This window comes from Dipodomys merriami, unplaced genomic scaffold, assembly GCF_024711535.1.
Source record: "Dipodomys merriami isolate MVZ:Mamm:240054 unplaced genomic scaffold, mDipMer1.0.p SCAF_17, whole genome shotgun sequence".
NCBI lineage: Eukaryota > Metazoa > Chordata > Mammalia > Rodentia > Heteromyidae > Dipodomys > Dipodomys merriami.
In genome coordinates this window covers 14,281,702-14,305,000 of record NW_027203048.1, presented here as the reverse complement: position 1 = coordinate 14,305,000, position 23,299 = coordinate 14,281,702, and the positions used below count along the sequence as shown (strand labels likewise).

At 41.0% G+C, this 23,299-nt stretch overlaps 1 protein-coding gene across 2 annotated transcripts in view; it reads right to left on the bottom strand.

Moving 5' to 3' along the window:
• Nucleotides 1-23,299, bottom strand: part of Ttc27 (tetratricopeptide repeat domain 27) — a 134,179-nt gene that overhangs the window by 42,883 nt on the left and 67,997 nt on the right. For both annotated transcript variants that reach the window (XM_070025340.1, XM_070025341.1), the window contains one exon: nt 6,651-6,878. In XM_070025340.1, the coding sequence (XP_069881441.1) occupies nt 6,651-6,878 (228 nt within the window). The remainder of the gene's footprint in view (nt 1-6,650; nt 6,879-23,299) is intronic.

The window sequence follows — 23,299 nt, the reverse complement described above, 5'->3', positions numbered from 1 at the left end:
TGAACTCCTTCAGCCTACCACAAGTAATGCGAATTTACAACACCAATTATCTCACTCCATTTCAAGTAAAAAATTGTTTCTTCTTCCTACAACTAAACTAAGCTGGGTATTACGGTATACGGCTATACACGTAGAACTCAGGAACTAGAAGCAGGGACGACAGGGTTGAAGCAAGATCCTATCTCAAAAAAATAAAATAAAATCAACACTGGTACCAATGACTCACAGCTATAATTCTAGCTATTTGGGAGGCTGAGATCAGAATGCTTATAGAGTCTGAGGCTTGCACAGGAAGAATACTCCAGGAGACTCCATCTTAAGGAAAGACTCTAGGCATGACAATGCATGCCTATCATCCTAGCCATAGCAGGAAGCATGAAACAGGAGATCCCGGTTTAGACACTTATCTAGAGGAGAAAATGAGACCCTATCTCCAAAATAACGAATGCAAAAAACGCTCAGTGGTAGAGTACCTGCCCAGCAAGTGTGAGGCCCTGAGTTCAAATCTAATATCTCCACCCCACCCAAAAAAAAAAAAATCATACTACCTTCCCTGCAAAAGATACTTTCCCTGCCTGCTAAATTCTCTATGACTATCAATGGAGATATTTTGAGCTGGGGATGCAGCTCAGTGGTATGTGCTTGACATATGAGGCCTTGTTTTAATCCTCAGCTACATTTGATACCCTTCTCCCACCCCACCCCCCAAAAAAACAAACAAACATTTTCCTTCTTAACTAGAACACTGGCATCTTTTTTTGATTCTAAGGTTTTCCTCAATCCTACCATCCCAATACATAAATCCAAAAAAGTTTTCCTTGGTAGTAAGACTTCAACTTTTTCTATTTTTTCATGCTTACTGAAAAGTCAGTGATACTCACCCAGGCCATTCATTCCTTACTTAAACTTCTTATAATTCTACTTTGGAAATATCAATCTTTTATTCAGAACCACAATAGACTCCCACATCCACAGAGTTAGATAACCAGGGCATTCACGGCCCCTCATAAACCATATCATTTCTCAGCACAAATACCATGCTTTCTGCTGATAGGCTGCCACAGCCTAATTCCTTCCCACATCTGTGTCCTATACAAACAGGCACTTGACAATGCTTAGTCGGGAAGCCACATACCACATAACCTCCTGTCTAAACCAGAACGCTTTTCAAACAAAACCAAAATACTCAAGCAATATAAATTAAACGTTCTTTCAAAACTTATTGACCAACCAACTGTTGATAAACAAATTGGTTTGATTATATCAGAGGAATTATATGATCCATCTATTCACCTAAAAACATTTCTGAAGCGGGGAGGAAATACCAACTACAGGGCGTGCAGTTACATTTATTCATTAATTCTCTTGACAAATGTAAGCTGAGTCTTTATTCCCTAAAACTGTAATTTTTGTTTGTCTGATTTTTCTGGAGATGGTGGTTGCTAAAAGGTTTATAATAAACTATAAAAAAAAAAGTTACTGAGCATTATGGCATAAAATAGTGGTAGATTCAGGTTAGTAAGTGAGCCAACCTCAACTTCATTGGGAATAAGAACTATTCTCCATATGCTTTATCTGCAACAGGAGAGCTCTACCCCTCCCCACACAGCTAGCCTCCAATTTCTGCCTTTCCCACGAATCCTGCCAACTGGTAGCCAAGCAATTTCATGCAGCGCACAGGCTACGGCATGGCGTGAATGTCTGGTATATATCAAGTGGCTCACAGAGACAATGGCTCCAATATTTCTCCCATCTATAGCCAAGACCTAAAGGATGTGACTATAATTAACTACTTAAAGCCAGCAGTTAAATTTACCAGCAAGCAGCCTGAGTTCAGTGCTTCAAGGGGGGTGAAGGTAGAGTATGTTAGTTGAATTGCGTCTGGAAAAAGTTGGGGGAAAAAAGACAGGATATTACTTGTCATCCTTGAGATTTACGCACAGTGAGGGCTCCAGCCATTGTACATACATTCAGCATGAGAATGCATTTTCAGGATGAAAATACAGCAGAAGATGGAAGAACAAAGGAGATGCCTACAAAACTCAGCCAGCTTCCTTTAAGGTTGCCATTACTATCAGCACTTCATTTAAAAATGAGGTCTGGACAAACACTAAACTAGATGGGCCACCCAGATAGCAGGGATACACTGATGGCCACAGATGCTTACAAACACACAAATCCACATCTCTCCTCAAGCTCTTCCCCCACCTGGAAGCCAGTTCCCCTCCTACATACTCTCTAGTTCTTACTCAGTACCTGCCTCCTGCCTCCTGCCTCCTACACAAAGCTTCCTTGGCCCCCACAAGCTACAGTGGCCATTCATCTATCCTACACGCCTCAAGCCCTCCTGTCATGCATGTTTTCAAGTACACATGCTCCAGTTTACATCACACAGCTTACAAAGGCCAGTGCCCAGGTAGAGGTCCGAAGAGGAGAGTTTGGACCATTGAGGAAGTTAGGAAAATAATGTTCTATTTTGAACTAGGAAGTTACATTTGCTAGGCAGGTGCTTTACCTTTTAGGTCATGCCTCCAGCTCAGAAAAATCAATTGTCTTTTAAAAAAAGAAAAAGGCCTCTGGGTACTGGTGAATCACACCCGCAATCACACCCAGGCAAACAAATTCAAGAAACTCATCTCCAATTAACCAGAGAAAGACAAATAATTACACTTGGACATGATTAACTAAACATCACTCTAAGCACCACACAGTGAGGAGGAGGATATTCTTAGGTAGGGATCACAATGGCTCAATAGCTGTGTGCATATGACCATATAAAATGATGCTTATTGAAATGAACTCCAAGAAATGTTAACAAGAAGTTTATTGTACTGTTTCCAGTCAAGGAAAGTTGGAAGTGGAGGAGTGGCTTAAGTGGTAAGAGTGTGAATGAAAAAACTGAGCAAGAACATGCGGCCCTGAGCTCAAGCCCCAGTACTGGCACCAAATAGAAGAAAAAAGGAAAAAAAAAAAAAAAAAAAAAAGAGGCCCAAGAACTGGTACCAAGAGAAAAGAAAAAGACTGAAAAAAGAAAAGGAAAATGTGTGTGATGGGTGGAAAATGAATATTTTCCTTTATCAGTAGTACATACTGATTTGACATCTAAATATTATTTTTTACTTTTTGCATAAAAGTGGAAGGCAATGAGAATAATAATTATTATCTGATAATAATAATAATAATAAAGATGTGCTTGTTTGTTTTAAGACAGGTCTTGCTATGTAGCCCAGCTTGACCTTGAATTGGCACACTTCTGGCTTCTAGCTCCCAAATGCTGGGACTGCACGCACGCACACACGTGCACGCACACACACACGCACACGTGTGTGCACACACACACACACGCACTCCACCCCGCTCTGGCAATATCTGTCTGTCCATCCAACTGTCTGTCTGTCTGTCTACCTATCTATCTCTACTTACCCCCAGATAGATATGGACATATATAAATATTTTTTTCAGTCATTGGGCTTGAACTTAGGGCTTCAATGCTGTCCCTGAGCTTTTCACTCAAGGAGAGCACTCTATCACTTTGAGCCACAGTGTAATTTCTGTTTTTCTGGTGATTAATTGCAGATAAGAGTCTCATGGACTTTTCTGCCCAGGCTGGCTTTGAATTGAGATCCTCAGATCTCAGCCTCCTCAGTAGATTACAGGTTTGAGCCAATAGTGCCTAGCCAATATCTGTATTTTAAATCTGTGTCTGCAAAATCTGGCCTGGAGTATTTGGTTAGATTTCCTTCTATTCTTTGCAGTTCCCAACAATGCAAATCTAAGGGTGTATTTTAGTAGCTTTAGAATGAGAAGTGGAAATGTGTGAGTTTAATGAAGGGTGGCTAGCAATCTCGAAGACACAAATGTAAACTGTGCCCATCTTCTGATTCTCTAACAAATGTACCACAAACAGTGCAGTGAGTTTTGCATCCCATCCCTAATTTGAGGCCAAATACTCCAATTTTTATTCCAAAGCTATACTTTTCACAGTTTGCCTTCACCTGATTGTTAAACCTGTCTGGATTTGCCTAAAGAAAGAGGACAGAAATGTTTTTATTTCTATTTTCCAAATCAACCTTCAGCTAAGGACTTAACAGAGACAACAGTACAGAGGAACACTTTTTGGAGCTAGTTCACATTGGATAACAAGCTCAAGTCTATACAGCCTTCAAGTTTGCATCCTATGGTAGTTCTGTACAAGAGTACCATCAAATGCCTGAATGTTTTGGCAGGTATGCAACCTGCGTGAACTGGATCATATGACAGGCTGCAAAATGTCCTCACACAACATCTGTGACTCTGCTAAAAGTAACTGTCATTTCTTTGTCTATCTAAGGAATTAGCTTTCAATTATATAATAAGCCATGGAGCTTTATCAAGTCTTCCACTGTAACTTCCTCCCACAGATGCTGGTCAGGGCTAAAATAAGACTATGACTGTAGCTTCCCACTTCTGCCCTTCTACTATCTCCCACAGACAGTATTGCCAAAACAGTGTTCCAGCATTAGCTCCCTGTATACCCTATTCCTGCATTTAAAACAAGCACAAAACAAACCCACTTCAGAGATTCTCAGATTCCAACAGTTTAACCTCACAAGAAGACTCCAGCATTACCACCCTGCTGACTTGTTCCCCTCACTGAAAACCATCCAATTTACTAATGGAAGAGAAGAAGAAAGGAAGGGAAGGAGGGAGGAAGGGAAGGAGGGAAGAAGGAGGGAGAGGAAAAGAGAGAAGGAAAAATGGAGGGAGGAGGGAGGGAGGAAGGGAAAAAGGAAGGAAGAAAGGAGGGAAGGAAGGAAGGAAGGAAGGAAGGAAGGAAGGAAGGAAGGAAGGAAGGAAGGAAGGAAGGAAGGAAGGAAGGAAGGGAGGGAGGGAGGGAGGGAGGGAGGAGAAGAGAGGGAGGGAGGGAAGGACAAAGAGAGAAAAGAAAGAAGAGAGAAAGAGAAAGCCACACACTGAGCTGGGTACTGGTAGCTTAGGCCTGTAATCCTATCTACTGTAGAGGCTGAGATAGAGCACTGCAGTTCAAACCCAGCCCAGGCAGTAAAGTCCATGAGACTCACATTTCCAATTGACCAGCAAAATGACAGAGAAGAGGCATGGTTCCAGTGGCTGAGCACCAGCCATGAGTAAGACAGCCAAGTGAGAGTGAAAGAAGCCCTCAGTTCGAGCCTCAGTAACCAGAAATAATAATGAATGTACTTTGGAATGTCTGGGGTTTTTTTTCTATGTAAAACATACTTCCCAACTCTACTCAATTATAAAAATGACCACTCCCTTTTTGTAGACAGAGTTTTGCAATAGAGCCAGGCTTGACTTGAACTCACAAACCTCTTGCCTCTGCCTTCCATAGACTGGAATTATAGGTATACACCTCACCCATTTCCACAGCAGCACTATTTTAACAGCCAAGAGGTGGAAGCAACCCAAGTGTCCACTAGATGAACAGTAACAAAGTGCAGCTGAACACATGGAAAGGAAGGAGGCTCTGACACCTGCTACAACATGGATGAGCCCAGGAGACAAGATGCCTTGTGAATAAACCAGGTACCAAAGCACAAATACTGGAGGATTCCACTTTCATGTGGTGTATCAAATAGTTAAATCCATGAGACTACCTCTACTCGTAGTGGATGCCAGGAGTGATGGGACAAGGGAAATAGGGAGTTGTTTAATAGATACAGAATTTTAGTTTCACAAGATGAAAAGTTCTGAACAGTGGCTGCTTAATGATATGAGACAAATATCCTACAGATGTATCATGTCATTTTTTAAAATTAGTTTTGCAAACCTTAAAAAAAATACTTAGCCTGGGCACCAGTGGCTCATGCCTGCAATCCTAGCTACTCAGGAAGCTGAGATATAAGAATTATGGTTCAGTTCAAAGCCAGGAAAGTATATGAGATTCTTTTCTCCAATTAGTCACCAAAAAAGACAGAAGTAGAGCTATGACTCAAGTTATAGGACATTAGCCTTGAGCAAAAAAGCTTGAGTTCAAGCCTCAGGAATAACACACACAAATGTATGTGTGTGAGCACACACACACACACACATATATATGTATTTATATTTCCCCTTAGATGATAAAAAAATCAATTCTATAGGTTACATTATTTATAAAAAGGTTTCTTTACTGTTTTCATCAATTACTTGCAGAATTTTACACTTCCTTTTTAACATAACTGCTCAAAACAGTACCTAATTTTACTAGCTACATTAAATATAGGTAAGAGAAAAAAATAACAAAATGGAACAGCAAAGTTAAAGAAACAGAAAGAGCTGGTGCTCAAGCCTGTAATCCTAGCTATGAGGAGGCTAAGATCTAAGGACTAGGGCAGACAAATCCTAGTTCCAATAAACTAGTAAAGGGCCAGAAGTGGAGCTGTGAGTAAAGTGATAGAGAACATACCATAGTGAACAAGAGCACCAGGCTGAGTTCTTTGCATCATTTGCATGCACATGCGTGCATGCATGCACACACACACTCACACACACTAACAGAAAGTACACACTTGCTGACAAGCAAGAAATAGATCAGATTCTCAAGGACAAGCTCTCCAGTCATTGGGACAGAAAGTGGGTATTCATTCAGTCAGATCATATCTGAAGAAAAACACAAACACCAAAGGCAAGGGGATTCTGAACTGTCTAACCTGCATGGGGTTAATCTTCACTGAGCGTTCAAAACACTCCACACATTCTTGAAGTTCCTTGTTCCGAAGGTGAAGCAGGGCCTTGGAGCGCTGGGCCCGGGCGCTGCGGTGCCCGGACAACTCCCAGGCCTTGTCGTAGCAGGAGTGATCTCTGAGTACATCTCCCAGCAAGCAGTATAAACTCGGCGTCTCTTTTTTCTCCAGCTCTTGCCTCAGGATTTCTTCTGCCTGGAAACAACAGAAACTATGAAACTGCTTTGATGTGAGTAATCTTTATTTTATCACATGTGCACATTTTACCCCACATGAAACAAATATGTATTTTCAGCACTTGAGAGTACTTGTGTATTTTATGCATCTAGGATGCTGGCTGCAGAAGAGAGGCTCAGGAGAAAGAAGTATAGTACCTGTAAAACAGGAAGAAGGAATGGGAGGCGTATGTTGTTCTACTGGCCTCTCTAGTCCCCACAGCACCTAGGGCTTACTTCATAGTAACAGGCTGCTGCCGCCTATTTAACACCTACGTCCCTGCCCTGGTTGTTACCACAATGACTTCATCAGAGCAGTGCCTATAATTCACTCTATCTTTTCTCCTTCCTTCCTTCCTTCTTTTCTTCATTCGTTCCTTCCTCCCTCTCTTCCTCCCTTCCTTCCTTTCTTCTCCCTCTTTCATATTTTTATTAAAGAAGATTCCATTTGGGCTGGGAAGGTGGCTCAGTGGTAGAGTGCTTGCCTTGCATGCTCGAGGCCCTGGGTTCGATTCCTCAGCACCACATAAGAAAAAAGCCGGAACAGGCGCTGTGGCTCAAGTGGTAGAGTGCTAGCCTTGAGCTGAAGAGCTGAGGGACAGCGCCCAGGCCCAGAGTTCAGGCCCCACGACTGGACCCCCCCCCCAAAAAAAGAAGATTGCATTCAACGAAGTATTTTATGCATAAAATGCATCTTGATCAACGTCATCCCTTTCAACATTCTCGCCCATTCCTTCCAACCCACCTCTTCTCTCATTTTTCTTAATTTTGTAGTATATCCATTGAATTTTAAAAAATTTTAATCATTATAATAAACGTGATATACAGAGTGCATTGAATTTTTTTTATTATTTTTATTGATTGATTTATTTTTGGTCAGTTGTGGGGCTTGAACTCCGGGCCTGGGTGCTATATCCCCCACCTCCTCAGCTCAAGGCTAGTTTTCTGGTGGTTAATTGGAGATAAGAGTCTCACAGTCTTTCCTGCCCGGGCTGGCTTTGAACCAGGATCCTCAGATCTCAGCCTCCTGAGTAGCTAGGATTACAGGCATGAGCCACCAACATCCAGCTGCAATGAAATTTTGACTACACCTTGCTCTTCCCCCTGTTCCTCTCTTTCTTCCTTCCTTCCTGGATTGCCAAAAAACTTTAAAAAGAAAGGAGAAGGGCTGAGAAGGTGGCTCAGTGGTAGAGAGCTTGCCTTGCATGCCTGAGGCCCTGGGTTCGATTCCTCAGCACCACATAAGCAAAAAGAAAAAAGCCGGGAGTGGCGCTATGGCTCAAGTGGTAGAGTGCTAGCCTTGAGCTGAAGAGCTGAGGGACAGCTCCCAGGCCCAGAATTCAGGCCCCAGGACCGGACCCAAAAAAAAAAAAAAAAGAAAGAAAGGAGAAGATGCAGTTTAGTAGACTAAAAACTTATTAAACAAGTCACATCAAACCTCTCAGACAAAAGCTGTGACCTTATCTGGTTCCAGACAGTGCATTCACTTTAGAAATGAACTCATCCTGCAATCACTGTGCAGGCTCGGCTATTACAACAATGTCCACAATTCAGAGCCACCCTGTCGCTGGAGCTAATTCTGCACTGGCTACTGTCATCTTCCACTGCACCCCAACCATGCCTGACACCGTGCTTCTGATGAATTTTACCAGAGAACAAAACCCATGACAGTCACCCTACTTTGCATCCTCACCCACCTTCACATATACAGCAGTGCTATCCCCAAAGATGCTAAGATAACCATCATCAAAACAGACATAGACATCCTGGAAGGTTGCCCTTCAGGAAGGTGAAATGAAAATGTAAAGTCTCTAATGCATGTACATTGACTCTCTGAAAGTCTGTATATTTGGTTTTACATAAGTTGGACATATCTATAGTTCTTAAGCTGTCTGATTTTTGTGAAAAAAAAAATTTTTTTTTGTCTGTCATGGGGCTTGAACGCTGGGCTTGGGCGCTATCCCTGTGCCCCTTAGCTCAAGGCGAGCACTCTACTGCTTGAGCCACAGCACCACTTCTGGTTTTCTAGTGGTTAATTGGAGATAAGAGTCTCACGGACTTTTCTGCCCAGGCTGGCTTTGAACCGTGATCCTCAGATCTCAGCCTCCTCAGTAGCTAGGATTACCGGCATGAGCCACCAGTGGCCGGCTTTGTGAAATCCTTTAAACAAATTTCTGGATATTGGCCCCCTCTGCATTTGTGACACAATGTCAGTAACAAGGCTTTTCAGGACTAAGCTGAAAATGGAATCCGATTTTATACAGCAGTTTCTAAGGGAAAATAATTCTAAACCCCAAATAGTCAAAACAAATGTGAGCTTTTAGAATATAATGCATGTAATTTCTCCAGTCACAAAGAATATGAGTTATTAATGTATCTGAGTATAACTCTATAAGGCTACCCATACAGAGATGCATATAACTAAAATTATATACAACAGATTGTAGCTGTTACCAACTTTTGCAGCAATAAACTCATAATGTGGTTGAAGGTTTTTCTCTCAAGAAAGACATTGGTACTTGGGACCCACCCCAATCCAGAAATTCTGGGAGCGAATTCATTTAATAGTAATTCCTTTCCACTTTAGCCAGTTACAGTGGATTCTACATGTGCAGTAATATAATGGCATTAGAGTAACTGCATACAGGCACTCTACCCTGGAGAAAGTGGAACTTCTCAGATTGGTCTCTTATCAGGAAGATGGTGAGCAGGCAACAGTGGCAAGGTGGTGTAACACTCATGTCTACAACACTTAGTGATGCAAGAACAAGGCTCTGTGGACTAGGCAGCCAGACATTAGGAGGAAATACAAGTGTGAGGCAGGTTTCCTGCTTCCAAGCTCACTAGATTACCCGAAGAGAGAAAATGACCTTCAGTGTTTTAAATTCGCAAGGTCAGGGAATCAGGGAATCCCCACGATAATCTAAAATTTTACTTTCCCTTGTAGCTTAGCAGAATCAAACATAGCCAAAATGAAGTGTAGGTAGACCCTGCCACTCAGGACTGCTAACGAACAATGGAAGATGAATTCAGTTTCATTAGTTCTATCTGAAAGTCAGGGTTGATCAACTAGGTTTTGGTCTTATCACTTCCTTCACTGGCTTTCAGCTAAACATTTTATTTTTCTTTGGTGACAGTTCTTAGATAGATTTGTGACTATGGTCAGAGTGCCAAAATGTGTTTCTCTTAAAATACTCAGTTGGAGTCCGGAGCAGCAAAGTAAATAATCGCCCTGTCCTGAGGTCATTAATGTTATAAAAACAAACAAACAAGCTAATTCAGAAGAGGAAACCACAAGGGAGATGGTGAGACCAGAGAAGAGTTGCTAAGCCAGTCTCCATCTACTGCCAACTGTATGAGAAACCCAATCAGTCCCTTCCAGAATTCCTATTACGAAAAACCATGAGAGAAAAACAAATGACTGTAATCATTTTAATCCACTAAGTTTCCAGTGGGTTTGTTAGCAACAGGAACAGTAGCTGTTGTTTAAAGCTACTATATCACGGCCAAGAGTAGAAAAGGGTATTAGGCTGGGAAGGTGGCTCAGTGGTAGAGTGCTTGCCTTGCATGCATGAGGCCCTGGGTTCGATTCCTCAGCACCACATAAGCAGAAAAAGCCGGAAGTGGCACTGTGGCTCAAATGGTAGAGCACTCGCCTTGAGCTGAAGAGCTGAGGGACAGCATTCAGGCCCAGAGTTCAGGCCCCATGACCAACCAAGAAATAAAGAGAAAAGAAAGGAAGGAAGGAAGGAAGGAAGGAAGGAAGGAAGGAAGGAAGGAAGGAAGGAAGGAAGGAAGGAAGGAAGGAAGGAAGGAAGGGAAAGAAAAGGAATGGACGAACGGATGGACAGACAAGAAAAGAAATCTGGGTTTGGAGATACCTGAGTCACTCTGCTAACATACTGTCTTTCACCCAGTTTCTACCAGAGTCATTTCATAGACTCAAAGACTCTTAAATTAAAAAAAAAAAACTAAATTAAATTAAAAAAGAGGAGAATCCAACCACTTAGGAAGAACCCTAAGCCACACCCCAGTCCTTGTGTGCTTTCAGTTATTCTGACAGGATCTGGAGTTTTTGCCCAGGTCAGACTCAAACAATAACACCCCCACCCATGCCACCTATACAGCAAAGGCCATAGCTGTGTGCCAACCATCAGTTTAAGTGTGATGGGTCTTACTGATATTTTTGTCTGGGTTGCCCTAAAACTACATTCCTCCCAAATTCTACCTCTCTAGTATCTAGGATTACAGACATGAGGCCCCATACCCAGCAAAATACCTTTTCTTTGAGAGTTAGCTGCTAGTGTTAATTCTTTAGGACTCTAACTGGTGAGTGATAGGCTTTATGGGAATCGACCATCCTACATTAGGACTAGTAAGTCTCTGAACCCATCAAGTGGTTACTTCCCCAGTTCACAAATACACTATTGAATTAGGTATACCAAGGAAAGACCTTCTTAAGTGGAGGGCCAAGAGAAAGCCCACAAAGCTCCCCTTCCCATTAGAAGTAAATCCAAGCAACACTACCACAACGACTTGAACTACTATTAAAAACTTGAAAGATACAAGGAAGTATGAGTGGTGGACAGTTTGAGGGTATGTATGTCACTGACTTACACACTCAAACTGAAAACACACCTGGGTCCTTGAAAGCATCATGGATTGTTATAAACTTAGCACAGAGATGGCTCCAAAGCAGCTACTACCTCAGGTATGATCTTATGGGAGTCATTATCCTTATACAGAAAGCAGTCTTTAGATAGAGATACCCAATAACCAACCCTCAGTGAGCTCACCAGCACAGAGAAAAGTACACTTCTCCTATCATGCCTCAGAATTAATCGGACTTCATGCACAAGCCTTGAGTGTCTCACTACCCCATCAGAGCTTATTAGTCCCTCATGACGGCACATTAATAAAACTCAAGAAGCCAGGCACTGGTAGCTCACACCTGTAATCCTAGCTACTCAGGAGGCTGAGATCTGAGGCTTGCAGATTCAAGACAGTCTGGGTAGAAAAGTCCTTGAGCTCTTATGTCCAATTAACTACCCCCAAACTGAAAGTGGAACTGAAGCTCAAAGTGGTAGAGGACTAGCTTTCTTCAAAAGCTCTTGGAAAGAACCCAAGCTCAGAGTTCAAGCCTCATTATCACCACCACCACCACCACCTCCAACAACAACAACAACAAAACTCAAGAAAAAAGATTTTAAAAAAAATACAAAAAACAGTGTCACCATGTGCTCATACCTAGCAATCCTAGCTACTCAAGAGACTTAGATATGAGGATTCGATTCAAAGCCAGCCTGGACAAGTAAATACATGAGACTCCTATCATCAATTAATCACCCAAAAGCCAGAAGTGGAGCACTAGCCTTCAGCAAAAATGTTCAAGGACAGCTTCCAGGCATTGAGTTCAAACCCTACTACCTGCACATGCACAGGTGTGGTGCATGCCCATTCACACACGCACGCACACACACACACACACACACACACACACACACACACACACACACACACACACACACACACACACACACACACACACACACACACACACTAAAGTGTGCCGAAGTCAACCAAAAGCCAGGTGGAAGCCATCATATGCTTGATACCATAATTTGTAATAGGTAAAATTATGTTCACTTTATAAAAGTTCATTTGAACAACAACAACCAAAAAAAAAACAAAAAACAAATAATTAACCCCAAGGGACTGGAGGCATGGCTGAGGTGTAGAGCAACCACCAATAAGCAAAAGCGGCAGATACTGAGTTTGAGTCCTGATCTTGGAAGAAAAAAAAACAGTTCACTTGTTATATTACCCCTAAGGATCTAGTCTATTAGATAAAACATAAACATTTATTCTAAAACAACCACTAATGTTTCCCTTTATCAGAACTCTTCTTTAATTACATAATGTGACTATGGTACTCCACCAGTTTCCCAACAGCAAACGCCCAAATTAAAGGGTTACATTCTTGCACAGGCCCATGTACTGTTGTATGCTATAGCAACTGAGAAACAGTTTTGCCTTAAACCCTTTCCTCTTGTTTCTAAGTTAGAGCTGGTCAGAAGGGACCTTTCAGAGATTTGAAAAGTGAAGGTGAAGCAACACATTCACATGGCAAAATTGTCACAGTCAAGTATGGTGTCAAACAAGATGCAGGGGGGATCTGCAGGTCCCAGCTTGACCTGTGTGACTTTTCAGAGGCTGACCCTGTCCAGCGGCAGGCCTTATTGATTGAACTGATGGAACTCCAGGCCCCCGATACACTTTCACTGTGGATTCACAGTGTTGCTAGCAATGAATAAACTAGCAAACACTTTCTAGAACCTCTCCACCAGCTTCTCTAGTGGTCCCATCTCAGTGGCCTCAATGGTTGGAAGTGCTTGGTTTCTGGGATGCGGGTATTAAGTTCTGGCTGATAAACGGAGTTCAGTGGTACAGATGGACTGGTGGATGATGACTGCCTCCCTGCTCCTGACTCCTTTCATTTCTTCATTTTCCAGTTTGTCCATATTCCCTAACAGATTTAAAGTGGTCAGCTGGGCATCGGTGGCTCTTGCCTATATTCCTAGTACTCAAGAGGCTAAGATCTAAGGATCATGGTTCAAAGCCAGCCTGGGCAGGAAAGTCTGTGAGACTCCTTTTTTTTTTTTTTCCGGGGGGCGGGGGGGGGTCCAGTCATGGAGCCTGAACTCTGGGCCTGGGCGCTGTCCCTCAGCTTTTCAGCTCAAAGCTAGCGCTCTACCACTTGAGCAACAGCACCACTTCTGGCTTTTTTCTTTTTTTCTTATGTGATGCTGAGGAATCGAACCCAGGGCCTCATGCATACAAGGCAAGCGCTCTACCACTGAGCCACCTTCCCAGCCCGTCCATGAGACTCTTATCTCCAATAAACCACTCAGAAAACCAGAAGTGGCATAGTGGCTCAAGTGGTAGAGCGCTAGCCTTGAGCTGAAGAGCTCTACTTCTATAAGTAAAGCAAGTCTAAGTGACAGAATTCTTTTATTTTTACCTTTTATGTAAAAGAAACTTTCTACGTATATTCCCATTTGATAGTGATTTATAGGCTAGTTTTTATCCATTCCATTGTTGAATGTATTATTTCAATCTCTATAATAATTCTGACAACCAGAAAGTACCCATTTTGAGACAAGGAAGTAAAAGTTTAGAATTCTTGGTCAAATGGTCAGCCCCCAACTAAAAGAAACTAAGCTGAAAAGCAAGAATCATGACTCTAGACTTAATATTATTAATATTATAATATTATTAATATTATAATCATGATTTCAGAACATCTGAAAAGTCTCTCCATATTTTAAAAGAACTGGCCAAGAGCACCAGAGGCAACTATTTCAGAGCTTTGAAAATTTACCAGGGACAAGCAGTATGGTAAACATTTTTTTTTCCCCAAGACAAATGACTAAATCTTGACAAGAATAGCAAGCTTTGTGGCATTTTAACTTTTCCCAGTCCTTATCCCCTCTTCTCCAGCTCTTGAGTAGGCTGTGAAACCCAACACCCCGTAACCATGATGAAAACTAGTAGCCTTGCAGTGACTAATAGATGTACCAACACCTTTAAAGCCTCACCCCCAGAAAACACAGCATATACCCAGTCTGGTGTCCATCTGCAAGACTGTCTTTACCTGATCTAAATCTGAGCTCGTCCCGTGAAAAGTCTTGAACAAAAACAATGAGAACAAGTGATTACTTTCATTTTGCCAGAGGTGGTAAATAACAGTGACAAGGGAGCTAGCTGACAGTTATACCTGAAAGTATCCATTTAATTACAAAAAGAAGATAAACATGGGGAAATCAAGTACAAATAAGATGTGGTAGAGAAACAAGCAGAAAACAGCAAATAAAAATCCTACTAAATAACTCCAGTGATCCAACTAAAATGCTGATCATTTTGACACACTTTAGATTCCAACACACACATAGGCTGAAAAATAAATAAGTAAAATGAAAAAGATACGTAAACAATAACCAAAAGAGAACTGGAGTAGCTAGATATATTAAGAGAAAAAAATATGACATGACAAAATTTTTTAGCAAAATAAAAGGCATATTTTATTACAGTCATTCCTTCATTATTATTTATAATATAATTTTAAATATATATGAACCTATAACACAGCCCCAAAATACATGAAACAAAACCTGAGAGGAATGAAGGGAAAAAAAGAGGCTTCACAACTGATTTTCAATAATGGCTAGAAGAACTGCAGAAATGGAAATGGAAGACTTGAATAAAGCTACAATCCAACTAGACCTAATAGACATTTAAAGAATGCTATACCCAATGACAACAAGACCGATATTCTTCTCAAGTACACGCATCCTTCTCCAGGATATAGTTTATGCTGTTATAATGCACATCTCAGTAAACTTGAAAGGACTAAAAGTTATTCAATATATGTTCTCCACCCGCAACAGAATTTAATTTGAAACCAACAACAAAAGGGAATCTGGGGCATCACAAATATGTGAAAATTAAACAGGATACTCCTAAATAACTGATGCATCAAAGAAGAAATTACCACCAAACTAAAAACACATTAAGATAAATAAAAACAGGAACATAACATTCCAAACTTATGGGATATGGCAAAAGTATATTTAGAGGGACGTTTTAGCTCTAAATGCTATGTTTAAAAAGAAGAAATATTTCAACAATCTAATCTCCAACCATAAGTAACCAGACAAAAAAGGGCAAATGAAACCCAAAGCAATCGGAAGGAAGGAAATAATAATTAAAAAAACAACAACTGGGGTGTAAATAAAAGAAACAGAAGAAAAAAAAGTAACAAGAGAAAATAGGCAAACCAAAAAGTGGTTCTGGACACTCCAATTACTGTAATTAGAAATGGAAGAGGAAACATTGCTACCACCTACAAATAAAAAAGATTATAAGAGAATTCTATACTCCACAAGTACCCTATACTAGAAATAGAATGCAAGATTCACATCAAACCACACCTTACAAGTACTTGCTTGACAAAAAAAAATCACTGTATGCATATACATATGTATGTATGTATGTATGTATGTAGGTATGTAGGTATGTGCATACACATCAGTTGTGGGGCTTGAACTCAGGGCTAGGGTGCTGTCCCTGAGCCTTTTTGTGCTCAAGGCTTGTATTCTACCACTTGAGCCACAGTGCTATTTCCAGCTTTTGAGTGGTTTATTGAAGATACGAGTCTCATGGGGACTTTTCTTCCTGGGCTGGCTTCAAACCACAATACTCAGATCTCAGTCTCTCAAGTAACTAGGATTACAGGTGTGAGCCACCAGTGCCAGGCTTCTGTATGCAAATTTATTCTACTTCTAAGGACACAGCATTAAATCAGAGTCCAAGACCTAGTGTTTATAACTGTACAAATAAGACAAAATAAGTATGCAAGTTTAAGATTAAGTATATCTCAGGAAATCTTCACACTGAGAAAGGCTGAGACAAAATTTCACCTCCATGTTTGCTTCCTCCACCTGACTGCTATCAACCACAACTCCTGTAAGAATGAGGAACACCGTGGGTGGTAGGAAATGTGTTGCTTCTGGGGATGGGTGTGGAGGGCCCGAGGGGCCGCTTTCTACAGAGGGGGAGAAACTCTGGAGCAGTGACCCTGCCCAGTTTGAACTCATCTCTTTCCTCAAATTCTTTATCCTGCATTTTTCTGTTAGATAAGCTCATTCTTTCTCCTTGAGATCTTCCACCCCTTTCTGCCAAGACTGTTATCTTTCCCAGGGGCCCTGTTTGCAGGCAATATATTTCCTTTTTTCAACTAGTTGCGTTCCACTCCTGTCTTCTTCATTCTCTCCAAAATGTTCTAATTTTTTCCCTGTGCCTCCCCTTGTCCACTCAGTTTACACAATCGATCACTAAAAAAGAACTACAGAAGACACGCCAGTGAAGATGCCTACAGCCCAAAGGCACTGTACACAGCTTCTGTAGCAATGCTTTTACTGTACACCAATGTGAACTACCGGAAATCTTCACTAAGTCCAAATCCTTTGATGTATCTAGTGATGGGTTGCTGCTTTTCTATGGGAAATACAGGCTTATAATTTTATAGAGTGTAAGAAATTTTTCCTCTAAATGTCTACTAAGGTAAAAATATGCTTCCACACATGCAAAGGATATTTAAACAGGGCACTGTGCTGCAAGAACTTCATCAGATGCAAGCCCTAAGGATCTCCCCAACTTTCACATAAACAAATATAGGCTGCTCCAATAATCTCTTACTGTGGAATTCTACATGCCTATAGTTATTAATTATTCTTAATACAACTTTCTAGTAACAGGTAAATATGGATAGTAAAATTTTTAACATGAAACTAAGACAACCAAGATTCAAGCAGAACCTAGGATAGGTGGAATACTATTTAGGTGTGCATGGTGGTGGAGGTGGTAGTGGTACTGAGATTTGAACCCAGTCCCTTATGCTTGCCAGGCAAGCACTTCTACCATATTGAACCCATATCCCCCCACCCCCGTGCTGGAATACTACGTACTTTACCAGGGAAACCTGCATGTTTAGAGCAAGAGTCACACAGTTAAGTGCCCAGAGATTCTTGCCAGCTTTTAAGAATGAATGAACCAGGCTTGTCAGGGACCATCCAAGAGGATGGTCTGAGCTGCCGCTCAGCTCTTACCACTTTAAAATATCAGTGTGGAACTGAGCCCAGTGTTTTTATATCTTTTCACTCTCCAAGAAATCTAAGTATTTTAGATGAATCTGGCAGCATTTATTGTTTTTTTTCTTTTACCACCCCCTCCCCCCAAAAAATATTGTATAAGGCAGATTAATACTTTGCTGGCCTACCTTTGCCCACCTATGCAAAGCTGCACACTCCAGATTCAGAGCACTCAACTCCTACCCTATGGTGAGCATCAGGTGTTCTTTGCTCTGCCCAACACTTTTTCCCTGATTTGGGAGTAGCAGAGCTCCCCTTTCCTGAGGGGACCCATTCCCTCACACCTCGCCTCGTGTAGCACAGGCAGGACTTTGAGATGGGAGGCACATGAGTCAGACCTCTCAGTGTTCTGCAGTGTTTCTGTTAGAGATAAAACATTGACTACATTTTTCCAGTGCGATTACTAAGTGTGGGCTTCCTGTGGCCATAATGTCTGCTTCGTGGAGAGAGCTACAGTCATAATGACATCACCTTCCCCCCCCCCCCGCCCCAATACAGCAAGGTCTACTCAAATGTTCTGTTGTGTGAACCACTGGATTCCCATTCCTAAACTAGTGTGTGCTGATTTTTTTTTTTTTTACAACCAAATAAGTTCTAACACATTTCTAGAAAACTGTGTGGCACATCCATTCTATAGACTTTCAACCATAAGAGGAAGAGCTGTGAGAATGCAGCTGCCATTAGTCAGGAAAAGCAAATGCCAGCACTCTGTTCTTAATAATGTATGAACAAATTAAACTAGTGTTTGACGGACTGCTCTTCATTTGTACTTACCGACTTCAGAATCAAAGTATTAGATGTGGAATGTACCTAGTGTTCAATGAGGAACACAGTTAGCCCTCAACTAAAGTCTGTTTTCTTCCTCAACTCCCTCTGCTGGAAAACCAGGCAGGAAAGTAAAAATGCATGGGATTTCACTTGAAACAGCTGAAACAATTAAAACAGTTTCTTTTTGCTGAGCGCCAGTGGATCACATCTATAATCCTAGCTCAGGAGGTTGAGATCTGAGGATTGCAATTCAAAGCCAGCCTGGGCAGAAAAGTCTGTGAGACTTTCATATTCAATTAACCACCTGAAAACTGGAAATGGCTCAAAGTGGTAAAGCACTAGCCTTGAGCAAAAAAAAGCTCAGGGATAGCACCTAGGCCCTGAGTTCAAGTCCCATGACTGACTAAACAAACAAAAAAGTTTCCTGGAAACCTGAAACTGTTACTTGGAACATTAAAATTTTCTACAATCTCACTGGTCAACTATACATGGTTTCCTCAAAGACAGAAAAATGGAAGTTGTCAACTATTAAGTACATGATAGGACTGAGCCAACAGGAGCCAATTCAGTGAACTCCAAGAGAAAGAGCAAATGATAACATAAGATTAAAGCTAAATTTTTTCCGTCTAATTCTAGTTGGGCACTGGTGGCTCATGCTACTCAGAAGGCTGAGATCTGAGGATTGTGGTTTGAAGCCAGCCTAATCAGGAAGGTCCAGGAGATTCTTATTTTCAATTAATCACAAAAAAGCTGGACATAGGACTGTGGTTCAAGTGGTAGAGTACTAGCCTTGAATGCAAAAGCTCAGGGACAGTGCCCAGGCCCCAGGTTCAAAACAAAAGACTTAATTCTAACCCAACATCAAGGTTTGTTTTGTTTGTTTCAATCAAATGTGGAAAATCACAAGAATGTCCCAGGAATTTTAGGAAGATAGAAACTGAGGGGCTATGGCTTTAGAGAAAAAATATTTAACTGTAAATAGGTAGGTTAAACAGAATTTGGATTCTGAACATTTGTACATCTCAACACCTTCATATCATCCTCAATTACTGTGTTTATGTGTCTCTGTACCATGAGACTAGCTTAAAGCCACGCAGTAATATTTATGGCCCCAAATCAGATTCTAAGAATCTGAGGGTGTGTCCACTCTTATGACATATACCTTTTACTTAGATGACCCATGTTGAGAACTGAGAACTGAAGATGTACAGAAGCAAAAGAACTCATCTATGCTATATTAGACCACGTTTATATTTATGAGTAAGGGTTGAAGCTTCTGGAGACTTGTAATAAGTCAGGATTTGGTAAAGACATTTGCATATCTATGTTCATTACTATACTATTCACAATAGCCAAGTTATGGAAACAGTCCAGAGGCCCTACAATAGATGAGTGGATTAAAAAAAAAGTGCTAATACACAATGAAATGTCACCTTTTCCACTAGAAAGAATAATTTATATAACTGTAAATCCTCTGTACAGTATTTTTAAATAAAAATATATATGAAAAAAGAATAATATGTCATTTGCAGGGAAATGGATGACCTAGAACAAATCATGCTAAATGAGGTAAGCCAAGCTCAGAGAGAGAAATGGTGGAAGCTAGATTTAAAATGTAATTGGACATGATAATTGGTCAGGACTCTAGGCATTCACATACAAACAGATTAAAGGAGGATACCCTTAGGGGAGATACCCACAGTCATAACTCCTCTTAACATTCAAGATACTATTTATTGACAAAAATTCCAGGAAATGGAAACAGGATTTTGTTGGTGGTGATTGTGGTGGTGGTCAGTGATGTTGTTTTTTTCTTTTTTTCCCTTTTTTTTTTTTTTTTTTTTTGACTATTTTTTTGGCAAGGAAGTGGGCACAGAAAGGGAGAGAAGAAAAGTGAATAAATACAATCATGGTATTCACTATACATTATGTGGAAAATAAACTATGCACGATGTGGCAGGGATGAGAGGGGAAAACTGAAAGAAAAAATTGTACTCATTACTTGACTTCTGAGATGGTAACCCTTCCGTACAACACCTTAATACTAACTATGCAATTATTTATTTAAAAACAACAACAAAACAACTTCTGGAGAGATAGAACCCAGGGGCTTGCACATGTTAGGTCAGTGTTCTGCTCCTGAACTATATCCCCAGCCTATAACAATGTTTTTGTAAGTTGTTAAATGGGACATGTCAAGGTGGGAAGTTCTATGCTAAGTACTGCTAAAATTCCGACAGCACTGGGTCAAAGACAAGGCCTTGGGATTTGGGTAAAGAAAATGAGTACAAGTTAAGTCCAGCCTCTAATGAAAAGGCAGCTAAAGAACTTCAGAAAAATTATTCATACTTGAGTAAGAAGTAATTATGAAAACCGCTTTCTCGACTGGGAGCTGAACCTTGATTTTGTATCTTAACAGAGAAAATTCTACTGTGTGACTTCAGTGACCATCATCTGACCTTGCATCTGGTCAGAACAGAGGAAAGAGAAACTGGTAAACCAATGACTATAGAAAGCAAAAAAATGGGGGGAAATGAGCCCACGGGCTGGGGTTATAGCTGAAGTGGTGGGGCACTTATATAGCAAGCATGAAACCCTGGCTTCAATGTCCATTACCAGGGGGGAAAAATAGTTCTAGACTCAGATACAATACCAAGTATAAAAAAAAAATCTTAAGGACCATAGAAATGATAGATAGGCTCAACAACTAAAGGTTATTTTCAGGGGGTGGTAAAAAAAACAGACAAAGAATTTAAAGACATGCTATTAGATCTGGCCTCCTGGAAGTAGCTTTAGGATTGAAAAAGAAGATTTGCACGTGTGTGTATGTTTGCACACAAGCTTATGTGTCAGACATGGAATGCACAAAACCGTGAGCACAGTCTAATTCCCATCTTTCCTCCAAGGCAGAGTACAAACGTGGACCCTGATTGTCAGTGTCTGGTTCTGAGACACCAGGAGACTGTCCTCTGGGAAGGTCCTCTACCATCCCTGACACCAAGAATAAGGATGACTAGGGCAGACTAAGACAGCACCAAAACACCTTCTCCTCATCTAACTTCGTGTTCTATGAGCAGAAACTAAAAGACGGAAAGGACAAAGCTCTTTGCCCATTCCCAGCCTGCCCTCACAGCCACCCCCTGACTATGTGATGCTAGAGCCCATTCATTTACTCACAGAGCCACCTGTTCACTGTCTCTTACATTCATGTGCGTGACAACTCTATGCTCGGCTAGATTTGTCAACAAAAAACACTCCAAGTCCAAGGTGAAATAGAGTAATTAAAACAGACCTAGTTATCCAATTATCTGTTGATCTCTTATTTGCATTACTAAGTTGTGGAACATTTCCCATTATCTTGCCTATTTTTCTCATTCAAGTGACTACAACAGGTTTTAGCTTACAAACCCGATGTCCAATTTTTAAGGGACTAACAGTAACAATGATGGCTGGCAGGTGTGGGAGATAGAGCAAGAAAGAAAGTATGTGCTCACTTACTAATGTCATCTAAAAATGTCAGAAACTACTCAAACATTGTAGACTGTTGTGAACAGCACAGCACGTGACAAGCACAAAATAATCACCTAAATAAAGTAGTACATAAGAAGCACTCAACAATTACACTATAGCTGGGCATAGTTGGCTCACATCTATAATACTAGCTAATCAGAAGACGGATATCTGAGGATTGGGGTTCAAAGACAGGCAGGAAAGTCCATGAGACTCTTTTTTTTTTTTTTTTTTTTTTGGTCATGGGGTCTGAACTCTGGGCCTGGGCTCTGTCCCTCAGCTCTTCAGCTCAAGGCTAGCGCGCTACCACTTGAACCACCTTCCCAGCCCCAAGACTCTTGTCTCCAATTAACCGCAAAAAGCCTCAAGTGCAGCTGAGACAGAGTCCTACCCTTGAGCAAATAACTCAGGGACAGTGCCAAGGTCCTGAGGTCAAGCCCCAGGACTAACATCAAGAATAAATATGATCAAATTAAATTTTAAAATTGCATTATAGAACAACACAGTCACAAATGTCTTTGCAATTTAGTGATCAAACACTGAAATTCCTGAAGGTTCCTATTTCTGTTTCTGAGGCTCAAGTGGGGAAATCTCTCACTGGTTTGTGGAGGAAGAATAGCATGGCAGCAATTGGAGAAGTATATTCTGCTACACGTAACATCATCTTTAGAAGAATTACACTTGGAGATCTGCTTCAATGCAGTTACCAGGTGAGCACACTTATTAGTCATTGATTATAATGTAGGTCTGATTCTTAAATGGCTTACATTTAGTAGAACAGATAGGGCAGCGAATGGGTATCATAGTAGTTTAAGGTGCTAAAGAAATCCACATGAGAACAGCAACACCAAAGCCAGAAGAACGTAACTAGGAAGACTTCCTGTAGAGAGTAACCAACATGGAGAACCTGCAGAACTCAGTCGTGTTAGCTAAAGAAGGACAAAGGTTCTAGATACATAACAGCATGTCCACAGGTCCTGAATAGAAATGATGCTGCAAAGCCAGGAAACCACAAGGAATTTGGTCTTTCTAGAAGTTTAGGAACCACCTGAACATGAGAGTGTGAAGGGGGAGAGCAATGACAAAAGAATAGCACAAAAATAGTAATGGAAGCAGAAGCTATATCATGAAGCACCTGTAAGCCATTCCCAACACTCAGACTTAATCCTAGACTTGAAAATGAAGTTACTAACAGGTGGGAATGACAGGGGTCAGGTTTGTCTTTAGGAAGATCACTTTGGCTCTAATGTGAGAAAAGGACTTGGGTAGTCTTGTAATTCATACCAAGACAAACCCCCAAGCAAAAAAAAAAAAAAAAAATCCAGATAAATTGCTAAGAAAAAAAACAAACAGCCTCAACTGTTTTAGAACTAAAACATTTACTTACAATCTAAAGAAAAGCAAACTTTTAAGT